General features: G+C 32.3%; 1 protein-coding gene across 1 annotated transcript in view; it reads right to left on the bottom strand.

Annotated features, from left to right (window-relative positions):
• Positions 1-3107: 3107 nt before the first annotated feature.
• The window catches only part of LOC106126109 (probable cationic amino acid transporter), a 35050-nt gene continuing 25662 nt past the window's right edge, over positions 3108-12495 (bottom strand). Inside the window, exons 7-19 of the mRNA XM_013323574.1 lie at positions 9314-9522; positions 8843-9014; positions 6664-6847; positions 6280-6404; positions 5704-5855; positions 5545-5606; positions 5284-5384; positions 4906-5049; positions 4348-4519; positions 4124-4251; positions 3850-4042; positions 3402-3632; positions 3108-3201 (exon numbers count right to left, since the gene is read on the bottom strand). Of these exons, the coding sequence (XP_013179028.1) occupies positions 3108-3201; positions 3402-3632; positions 3850-4042; positions 4124-4251; positions 4348-4519; positions 4906-5049; positions 5284-5384; positions 5545-5606; positions 5704-5855; positions 6280-6404; positions 6664-6847; positions 8843-9014; positions 9314-9522 (1967 nt within the window). The remainder of the gene's footprint in view (positions 3202-3401; positions 3633-3849; positions 4043-4123; positions 4252-4347; positions 4520-4905; positions 5050-5283; positions 5385-5544; positions 5607-5703; positions 5856-6279; positions 6405-6663; positions 6848-8842; positions 9015-9313; positions 9523-12495) is intronic.

The following is a 12495-nucleotide window of genomic DNA, read 5'->3' as shown; positions in this document are numbered from 1 at the left end:
TGGATCGATATTGAAGAAAAAGATATCGTTCGAATCGTAATCTTATCAGGAGTAGCAAGGAGAGTCAGTCGGGCATAATTGTATAAATTAAGTTAATACATCAATATACATATCAATGACTCAAATAAAATATAATTAAATTGAAAAACAATGAATAAATAAACATTTTAGGCTATCACACTTCTTCCATACATTTATCCCAATTGGTTACGAATTTTTACTATACAGCGTTTTTAGTCAGAAAGCTGAAATATACATTTTTAGTATGTCCGCTACCAGCGGTGCCGCGCACTTTTGTACCGGTAATACGATAATAGGAAAATCTAAAATTGTTTTTGAATTCTGTCTCTCATTTGAATTTGATGAAGGACGTGTTAAGTCGATAAAATTAAATTTGTGTTAAAGTAATAATTTTGTAAAAAATAAAGTATAATATTTTTTCACTTTTTGAAAGCAAAAATAACTTCTAGGCAAACATGCTGATCACGTTTTATGCTCTCAGACCTAAATCTATTATTATTCCAATAAAAGTCAACAATTTGACTACTTGGAAAACCTACAGTACACTACTAATAACAATCAACAACATTTTATCTTAAAGGAAACAAAGAATACTGTAAGTTTTAGGTATACATAACTGTGGGCTACCACTGTCGTAACACCCTGTATAAAACACACTGCCTTCCTTGTCGTTCCCATTACGTAAAACAAAGTTAACAATATGTTTTAAATCAATTGTTTCGGCAGTAGAGCTTCACAGCAATATTAAGAAATTTACATCACTAAAGAGAAATTTAGAAGTATAGACAGTCAAGTATTTGAAATATAGTTAATGTTTTGTTTGATATTTTTTTACTTTATTACTATTTATAAAAGAAATTCTAAATTTGGGATCGCATTTATACATACATCTCTTATCATTCTCGATGAAAAAAGTGAAATGAAAATGTTTTTAAACGGTTATTTCGTGTAGTGGAAACGCACGGTTATAATCAATTAAACTTGTAACGACACTCGTAGCCATGAATACTAGGCCAGCCTGTCAACACGGTGTATTGTTAGTAGGTAGCAAGACTTCTATTGTAAAGCAATGTTCAACCATATTCAGCTACAGCTTTCTTTTTCTCCGGAAATACGACCGAGATCGAATAATTATTTTTTTAATGGAAAGTTGGCATACGTATCCCGATATAGTGTGATTCATAAGTTGTTAATCCGAAGTTATTCCATCAGTATGATTATATATAATAAATTTAAGTAATATATGGTAGTTTGTAAAATAAGTTATGTTTTAGAGATTTTTAAAAATACATGTAGCTTAAAAATAGCTAAGATAGCCCTGATTCATACTTGATAAATATACATTAAAATTCTAAGAGCTAGGTCCAATATTGAATATATGTACTAAACAGCATAGTTTAGAGATTTTAGCACAATTAGGAATAGTGTAGAACATTACTTAAAATATCACATTTATTTCTTACTAGGGTAAAGACACAAGCTTCTATTTACAATGCATACGAAAACATAACTCATAAAACATTTTCCATAAAAAGCGAAAACAAATGAATACTACATTAATTTATCTACAAAAAATATTCACCTAAAATGTTAGCAAATTAATGGTAAACATACTTAAGTTAACACATACACTACATAAGCAAATAACAGCAAGAAATATCTCTATAATAATAAGTAACTAAATAAAATACTGTAATGTAACAAATATATGAAATTTACACTTCACAAAAAAATAATAAAGATTTTCAAATAAAATTAGACGTAAAAGGAAAGACAACTACACAGTATTTATATAAATATATATATTGTTGGGAAGATCAATAAAATTTCAAAGTTTTTGTAGGTAAAAATCATCTGATATGTTTGTATAGGCTTTTGATTATTTAATCGGAAATACCCTATTGCCTTACATGTGAACGAAGAAAAAAAAACTGTTGTAAACAGATTTGAATATAAAATCAGTTCTCAATTAGATATGTTATAATTGAATTAACGCGAAACAAAATCATCAGGCAAAATCGGATACAGACAATACATTATACTACTAAATATTTCCACATTCATTAAAGTGTTCATATTGTACTTATTTACTTTAATGATTATGGACATTACGAACTCTAATATATGTACAGTCAACTACATAAATATGTATACGTTTACAAAATTTAAAAAACTGGAAAGGCCTTCATTTTATAAAATATGCATATTAATGATGAATTCGAGCATACATATTTTTAAAACCGAAGGCCTATTCAAGTTTATAATGTTATGTAAATGTATACATATATAATACAATTAGAACATAAATTAAGCAAAATGACAATGTTAAATGAGAAGACGCATGACGATGTTTAATGAAGTTTAAATGTATGATATACCAAGCTTGTGAGACGCTTACCGAATGTTGCAGTTGCCATTGCTAACTGGAGAGCTGTTAACTGTATCATTACCATATGTTGAGCAATGATGCTCAATAGTGCATCCGTGTGGCCAGCCGCAATAGAGCTGCAATACTGCGAACGACCGCAGCGGTCAGGCGGCAGCCGAATTATTGTGCGAATGAAACCTTTTATACATATTTTGACTGCTAGTGACCGCGTTCCGGTTGTCCGCAAAATTCGTAAGGTCACACTACACACCGAAAAGCAAATTTATAGTACAGCAAATGTGTAACGTAATGAACAAAATCAGTGCCCTGCCTATGAACAACGATTGTAAAATGCGTAAACTAAAAGTGATCATTGAATCGATGCCTTGTCTGTGATGAACACCGATCCTCAATAAAAGCAAAGTAACTCTATTGACCGCGTTCTGGTTGACAGCATTCGTATGGTAAAGCTGCTAACTCAATCGGTGTTTATGATGAGTACCAAATGTCGATATGAGTATAACAACCGTGCAGCCAGTCGAAATAGAGCTGCAATGCTGCGAGTGACCGCAGCGGTCAGGCGGCAATCGAATTTTTGTGCGAATGCGAATTTTTGACTACTACTAACCGCGTTCCGGTCAACCGCAAAAATAACACATAATATCGTTAAAAGTAAAACTTAAAAATTATATCTTGAAATAACATTTAGAATGTTGATTTAATCGTCCCAATTGCCGTGCAGCGAGTCCGGGTTTGCCCATGGAGGACGGCTCATGGTATGCGAAGAAATGCTGTTAGTTTTAGCGTCATAACTAAAACAAAAAAGGAACGTTACATTTTCAATCATTTACGATATATGCATGGACTTTTTAATTATTAAATGCAAGGCTTAGTCGTTGACTGTGCATGGATAAAATTATTTTAACTTGTTAAAGCAAATAAAAATTATAGATTTCGCGATAATCACTCATTTAGTTTAATTTATTAAAAGATAAAAAAAAAACAATCTCACCGTGTCTCGATCTGCTTAAATCCTTTGGTGGTATTAGTTGCGCCACGTTTCAGAGAGTGTCCACGGTTGACGATGGTGTGGCCAAAACTACCACGCAGGGATACGCTACTGGCTTGGTCGCGAGTATTTTCCGATCCGGAGGACATGCCAAGGCTAGTAGAGGACTCATAGCTGGTCGATGGGAGGGGCGTCAGGTTAGACTCATGCCAAGTCAGTATGGGTTGAGAAAAACTGCAAAGTCAGTTGGATTTGACATATGGGTGAATAGAATGACACGCTACCAAATCGACACGTTTGTCAAAAACAATTTTAATTGTATGGGCTAATGGTGGAAAAAATCCCAAAAAATTACATTGAATTGAAATAAAAGTAACAAATCTCACAAACGAAATGCACGTTTAAAAAAATTGTATTTAACAAAAAAAAGTTAGGTGAAAATAAAACTTACTCAGATCCGAACATCCGGTTGGATCCGTCACCCTCAAAGATATTGCGGTCTCCAATACGACGCGGCTGGCTACAAATAATGGGAGCGGAAGCCCGCTCCATGGCGCTAGGTTGCATTGGCGGAATTTGGTCTTGCGCGGGAGGGTTTTCCAGCACGGAGTTTTTAATGCCGTATTTGAAATATACAATCAGACCTAAAATATTTCCAACATTTCAAAACTTGCAACTATGCAATTATTCCATTACCATCATTATCAATATAAAACTTAACATACCAAGGGCCATCCAAATCGCGAAACGCACCAACGTCAAAATCGAAAGGTTCAATATCAAGTAAATGTTGGTAGCAACCGCAATAGTAGGCACGAAAGGTACCCATGGCGCAAGATAAATCTGATTAATTCTGTAACAACAGTTACATATCAACAAGTGATTATTTACCTCATTTTTTAGTAGTTAATAATTCATTTATGTTTGTATAAATTTAATTGCATCTTACCGATTCTGTGGTTTCCTCGAGATCATAAGCAAGATAATAAATATGGCGAAGAATAGCAGCATCATTACGATTGCGGTAAAGTCAAAAGATGTCGGAGTCGCATAGGCGGCAAGCAGGTCGAAAATTATTATCAAGACGAACATAATGCCAACAGCTTTAACCACGAAAATTCCTATAACAACAAAATGTTAAATAATAAAATTTAAACATTTATGAATACTTCGCGTACTCAAACTTCAACTAATTATTCCCTTTCAAATGTCGCTATACATCTCTATTGAAATCCTCATGAAGCATACAATAATTACGTTACTATCGCGGATTCACAGCTATTCAGGCTTCAACTAACGTGATTAAGACATGAATAAGACAAGAACTGAGCTAACGAATTACAATTGAAGCCTATTATATATTACGAGTATATTCGAAAATTTTATTGATGTACATATTGCATTACGTATTAATGAAGTACGAGTATTTCTTCTTTTGCTTCTTTTTACCACCACCTATATTTTCACATTGATATTAATGAAAAACTATTTATATGATCACACTTACCTGACGCTTCGGTTGCTGGTCCATTTTCTACCCATGGGAAGAGGCCAGGGCAAAGGTATGATAAGCCCTGCAGCCGACGGTAGATGTCGTTAAAGAATCTTCCGTAGCGCGTTGTACCGCCTGATAGACCGCAGTGGATGTTTCCTATTATCATTAAAAATATTTAAAAAATCCGTTCATGTAGTTGAAATAAACATTAATGGATTAATTATATATTATTTACCATCTGAAAAAACACAAATATATGTGTCACCTATATGTTTTAATAAATTGACCAACTATATTGTGAAGAGAAAGATGATTTATACAAAACACATAGTAAGGTATATTTTATTTTACATATTTTCAATAAGAATCTATTTTTTTGCGAAAACGTACCGTAAAACTTGTTGTTATCACCGGTGGGGTTCATTAGATAGGTGTCATCGCGGAAATATTCCTCGCTGTCATCGGCTATGGTGTCATCAGAGTCCGGAGAACTGTGGACATACTGTAGCGCTTAGCTAATTGATTGTATTTATTATTTATACGCATTTAAAAGAGCTTTGTAAAAGTGAAAACACATTCGGCCGGCCTTTCGCTACGGCAATATTACGCAAGCTCGCATAGCGCTGGCAATAATGATAATAAGATTCATACCTTTGGGTCACTCGACGAATCATTATGCGTTGACTAGGGGCCATCTGGGTGTGAGATGTCACCTGTAACAAATCATGCTATATAGACATTGTATTCGAGTTAATGTTACAAATAAAATAATTAATGTAGATTATGAACGACTAATTATTTAAAAATGACCTCTATTGTGGTTTCTCTCCGTCCAGCGGTACCCTCCAGGTCAATCGGCGTACGTAGACTTTGCGGCAGCAGCTCGATCAGGTTGTTGGCGTAAGGTTGGTAACGCAAAATGAGCACGCAGGTGGAAACGAGAGAGTAAGCTATCAGAGTACCTGTGGAATTTGTATTATAATTTTATTCTCCATATTATGTTATTCCACATATCGCAAATATATTTTTACAAATGTTACCACGTTTTTCATGTCTATAATTTATATCATCATTCTATATTTAAGATTATGTTGATGACGCATTTCGTCGTTTCGTAATAATTGTAACAAAACTTTTAAGTATGAGTTACGCCTTAATAAAAAAATACGGAGGTATTGATAACCTCCTTCTTTTTGAAGTCGGCTAAAAATAGAAAGTGAAGAAACTTGGTTAACTTTTCATGAAATTAATTTTACGCAGTTTGAGCTTCGAAAAAGAACGGTTTGAAATGAATTGCCTAACATCGGTTCAAACGTTTTGTGTCGAAATTATATGTATGAGAACACAGGGTTAGGTTAGTGTTCATCTGCTATGACTATAACTTACCAATACTCATCATTTCGACGAGAATTTCAAGTTGCACGACCAAGGAAACCAAAGCCGCAGTGATCCCTCCGATGACCGTAGCAAATGTCGGCGAACTAGTCTTCTGCGACACAGCGCTTAGCGGACTAATAAACAAAATGTTTAATAATAAACATGACAATATGATTAACAGCAACAAAATTATTTTCAGGTGCCCAAAACATGTAACAAATATTCTTCATCAAACGCAACTTTATCTGTTTGATGAATTACATATTATTATGATATGTTTAATTTATATTGCTTGTATTTCTTTCAAAATTAGCTAAAACTTTCCGAAGTTAGAACATCGTATTTCAATAAAATAATAAAAATAATAGACCTACTCCGTGATTATATACTCACCGATAGAGGAGACCGTCTTGGGCCATGGCATAAAGAATCCTGGGCATGGGGAACATGGAGCCAAACATAGCAACAGTAAGTCCAGAAAGAGCACCTACTGCCACAATGATTTTAGCAGTGGGGGCATTGACGTGATCAAACATTTGCACCAAGGCCGAGGTGGTATCAACTTCGTCGTAGGGCACTAAAATAATATCCAAAATACTGAGTAAATCTTTTAATATTTCTCTGAACTTGGAAGGTAGTAAAAGAATTATGTCTAATTTTTTAACATACATTTTAGGTAAGAAATAATATCATAAAGAAAGCCTTTAGCTGCAATGAATGAATGGTACAACAACTTTACAACCTTACGCTTTGAAAAATTTACATCATAACTACAATAAGGAAAGTTCTTCTGTGAGTTTTTAATAATTTGAATACTACAAAGTTTGTTATTAAGTTTTATAAGTGCAATTCCTTCCGTTTTTATTATAGTAAAGTGTTCGGTAAAAACTAATGTAATTGTTATAGTAAAATATTTTGTTATCATGTATTAATTCCTATTTAACATCAGAAAAATTGTGTCTTCAAATCTATGAAGTATTTTAAAACTAAAACTTTGTTTTAAAGGTAAAGGTAAGGTAAGGTGTAAAAGTGTCAATAGTCTAATAATTAAGGGTACGGATTTCCGATCACGAGGTCGAAGGTTCGAATCGCGCCATTCGACTATTGTCCGACTATAACCATAGAGCTTAGTTGGAAGGGTACAAGAAAACATTAGTAAATTAACAAAAATCTGCTATTATTAAAAAAGGAATCTCTTATAATTTTATTCACCCTATTGGCGCCTACACAGACACAGACTAGATAAACGCTACAGGTGTTTTTTGATGTACTGCTACTGCCAGTTAAGTGGAAAGAATAGAAAATACATTTTAAAACAAAAACGCCTCAGGGCTACAGGAAAACACAGTTTGTTTTTTATTAAAACATTTATAGTGTGTGAATGGTCTTTTATCTTTTTTTTTTGAAGACAACACTGAACTATAGTTTATTCACTTAAAGCAAGTGATTTCAAGAAAATGAAAAATGCTCTATGCTATCATTCTTATATTTTGAACAGATATCGTAACATTTTTCTTACAATGCTACAATCCCAAAAAAACATTTCAATATTTTAAAAATAAACGTTGTTCATTTTGATAATAGCTTTTCAATTACATTTAACGTGATATTAAAATACATATTTACTTAAGTTGAATCAAAGTAAACCGCAGTTTACCACAAGAAATTTATTCTTATTTTCTATAAAAACACCTTATCCTCACCACTGTAAACATTATGTGTGCCGACGTAAAATTATAGTCACAATACTGCTTCTATTCATTTTCAATAATTTATTTATGAAATTCTCATATATACGGTTAATTAAATTGGTATGTATGTATGTAATATAAAAAAAATCATATTTCACGAACAAGTAAAAAACTATTATATTTTCTTTTAATTTTTACTTATGTCTATCTATCCGCAAGTCTTCTTCCGAGTAATATCTAGAACAGTTAAACCGACTTTAACGGGAAGGTTGCTGATATGTGAGGTCCTATTATTACGCTACCATTTACTATGTGCTGACGAAGTCGCGAGCAAACGCTAGTCAATTGTAATCGCTGACTATGAAATTGAGCACGAGACATATAGTTAGTTTCACAAATTCTATTTACATATGTCATTTAGATGGACTTTGTTTTGTATAATATTGTAAGGTATAAAGTAAATTATAATACTTATGTAGAAATATATAACTTTATTAATCAATGAAATATGAACCCAATGTAGTTTCAATTTAACAACAGAAGCTATTAAACAAAAGTGTTGTGAATAAGGGTAATATAATATGGAATTATCGCCAGGAATTAAAGATATTGTTATTACTTCGTATTCTTTTAGTAGCGTTTAGTCAATATTTTCGTAATTTAATTATTATGATGAGAAACTTATCATAAAATCAATTAATAAATATGTATAATTATAGTATTAAAAAATCTTGTAATATTTTTTATGAATTTATAACAGTGAGTTTCTGAGACAAAACCTATGTTATCTCTGTTAAGTTTATGTCAGGGATGTCGATATGTTTTATAAAGAGATTTTGGTTTTAGAAACCAACGGTAAAAGCAATTTTTAGTATACGTACCCAGCAATGTCAGGATGAGGGAACAGCTGACATAAGCAATTGTTATGATACCCAGACTCAGTATAATCGCAAGAGGGATGGACTTCTTGGGATTATTGGCCTCTTCTCCAGTAGTAGCAATGATATCAAATCCAATAAATGCGTAGAAGCAAGTCGCTGCACCGCTAAAAACCTAAGTACAAAATAAATTTGCTATAGTCGGCTTTCATTGCCGAAACACAAGACGTCGCCTTTTTATTTTTAAAAAACGAGTAACAATATTTTTTTGTAAAGTACTGATTTAAGCCAAACCACTTTGATGCACTCTTTAGAGAAGATTAGTAAACCGTTACCCTGCTATTTTCAATGTATATTTATTTTATTTATTTAAATAATACGAACGACACAATGAAAGCAAATATTGTTATGAAAAAGTATGAAAATCTCTAACAATTCAAGATTGCATTACAAAAGTTACAATTGTTTACTTACACCACTCCAACCGTAGGGCAGAAATCCTTTATGCTCAGTCCAGTTAGCGACATCAATGTAAAAGACTCCAGCGGATAAGATGAATACCCATACAGTAAGATTAATAGCGTTGAGAACGTTATTAAAAACGAGTGATTTTTTGACGCCAGCGACCAAAACCATTGTCATCATTAGAGTTATTCCAAACGCAAGAACATCAGGGGGTTTGCCTGTGAAGTGGTTAGGATGCTTAATAATTGTTAGCACGTTTTATATTAATAGTCCCTGTTTTAACAAAGATAATGAAACGGATGACAATCTTAAGAGTTATTAAAATTGGAGTGTCTGTATGTCATATCGAAAAAATATATTTTGATATACATATAAACTTATAAGAAGAAACCAATTTTTTATTTTTATTTGTCTGTCTGTCTGGCGGTCTATCTGCAAGGCGCGTTTGTGCCGGGTAAACTCAGTATAATTAATTATATTATTTAGTATTAATTTGTAATAGAAATGGAATTTATAGATACATAAATACCTCGTATAGAAATAACTCCTGAACAATTTGATTAAGTATTCAAACTAGAATTTGTTTAGTTTTGACATACATACAACATGTGTATTGTTATGTTTCAATCTCAACTATTTGACTAACATCAACAAGAGTTAATTACAAAGGCTAGGAATTGTATTATATATGTTTACATCATTTTGTACGTTTGTAAACAGTGTGTATTTACTTTTATGTACCCTAGGAACGTACATATATATATAATTTCATTTTTTTTAAGTTAATTTGAGCATTGGTACTTATAGTACACGCTTCCGACAGCCTCAGTAATCACCAATCAATTTCGTCCAATCAGCTTAACTTATTAATTAATTAAACGAATCATATATTTATACCATTTGTAACTGGCTTTATATAATACTCCCTTTTTTTTCGAAGACCAAGTAGTATTTTGTATACTATGACTGATTTTCGTGCAAAGATTGAAATTATAAGTTTTGTTGCCACGACGACGAGGAAGTCAAATAATGTTGGCACAATGAAAGATTAAATTAAACGGAATTCTCCGCATAATGAAATTCTTCCTTTTGGAAGATAGCGCTGGATATAGCCGACACGATGCTTTGATAATAATTGTAACATAAAAATATGTGGCCGTATATTTATGAGATGTTTGAAAAAAGAAAAAGCGTCGAGAGATATCCCTTTTCCTTATTTATTTATACTTCTCCTGGCCAACAAGTTTGTTGAAAAAAAATATTATTTATAATTTATTTATTTGTATAAAAAGATATTTTTACAAATACATAATGGGCATTCAATGAGTTAAAAGATTAAAATATTTTATTTTTCAAGGGAACATTAACTTTAAAATACGACGCAATTACTCAACATATTTTATAATACTAACAGCATACTTAATGTAGAAAGCTTTCTGAATACATATTAAAAAATACCGACAGACCATTTAATCTTCTTACAAGTTAGGTATGAATATGATAAAACGAATCGCTTGCTTTGTTTCTATTATCGCACTAAACGGTTCGCAACGCAATGACCTGTGATAAGGTGATTATTTTTTTTTTAAAGCTAAAGTAGCGAGATGGTAACGATCTGAACAACATTAAGGCTCCAAACTTATATCTAAGTAATAAAAAAAATAATTAATTTAACGCATTTAATAAGCGTTGGGGTATCTAGCAATGTATTTTGCTATTTTCGTACATCATATGTACATTTATCTGATGACAAATAAGGAAAATATCGAGAGGTATATTTAGGCCAAAAACTCACTTGGCCAGCGAGGTTTATTAAGGCCTAGTTACCTCTAACTTAACTTTTTAATCCACCCTTTAGGCAAGAATCAAATTATCACTCCTAGTGGGACATCCCCCTTATTTTTCCTTGTATGGACATTTCTTTCGACTTTTGCTAAACAATAAATACAATTACCTATATAACATTCTTACGCGTTACCAATTTAGTTTGTGACTATTTCAGTTTCTCAAAGATAGAGTATTCTTTGGCTTAGGTGCTATTCAAGTATTTTTAATTTATTTTGATCGACCAAGTCCCAAGTATAATTTAATTTAATGTAATGATATTCATAAACTCTAAGCTATTTCACGTTGGCATACTTATGTGTTCGTAATTAATAAGTTTCAACTTTACCAGTTTGTGATGTTTTGAAAAGTTTAAAAGCGCAATTGAAAATTATTCTACGGTTTCACATTCAATTTGAATTGCTTTACCCTAATAATTTTAGTTACATTTCTGAATATCCGTACATTTAATAGGTTTCATTAAATAAAAAAGTCGCAGTAGATGCTAAATTTTTACATATCTCTACAAGACCGATTTTTTCTTTTTACTATTCATGAAAACAGCACACTTTTAACGAATGTAGGTTAGAGTTGTACAGCACATTATTATTAATATTCAGGTTACTTTTTCTCAAGTTAAGGACTTTGTTTGATGTTCCAATGAAAAGCGTTTAATTACGCAATTTATTTAATTATGAAAAAATTATCTTTATTACGCCAAATTAACACAATACTTGTCAGTAATTATTATATACTAACATTTATCTACATAAACGACACAGTGTTGTAAATAAATGACACATTGCAACTTCAGTCAGTGTGTTTGTCATCAACCTGCCCTTATCCTTATCGAGGGTCGGCATGTACTACTCCTCCATACATCTCTATCAGCCGTTTTTTTGTTCTTCCTCTACCCTTGTAGCCATCCACATTCAATCTCATTACTTTTTAGCTTATATCATCATCCCTCCTCATAACATGTCCAAACCACGCTAATCTTTTACTCCTCAATTTCTCGATCACTGGCGCTACTTTCAAACTTCCTCTAATATACACATTTTTAACTTTATCCTTCCTTGTCACACCACACATCCATCTTAGCATACGCATTTCAGCTACATGCAATCTTCTTTCATCCAAAACCTTGGTGGCCAAAAGTGTGTTTGTAAAAGATATATATAGACAGAATTATTTATTTTATTTTCGTCTGGTTTGGTATCGAATGAATTCCGTGAACCATCAATTGGAATACGTCAAAGAGTAACTTTTAGCCTCTTTTAACAGCGAGTTTCGTCCGTGCGCGTGTAAAATAAACAAAAGCAAAACTTTGCGAAAACAGTTTACCCCCGGTACAAAGCACAAAATTT

Source organism: Papilio xuthus, unplaced genomic scaffold (assembly GCF_000836235.2).
Source record: "Papilio xuthus unplaced genomic scaffold, Pxut_1.1 DF825017.1, whole genome shotgun sequence".
NCBI lineage: Eukaryota > Metazoa > Arthropoda > Insecta > Lepidoptera > Papilionidae > Papilio > Papilio xuthus.
The sequence above is the reverse complement of the archived record's forward strand: the minus strand, read 5'-3'. Positions and strand labels throughout refer to the sequence as shown.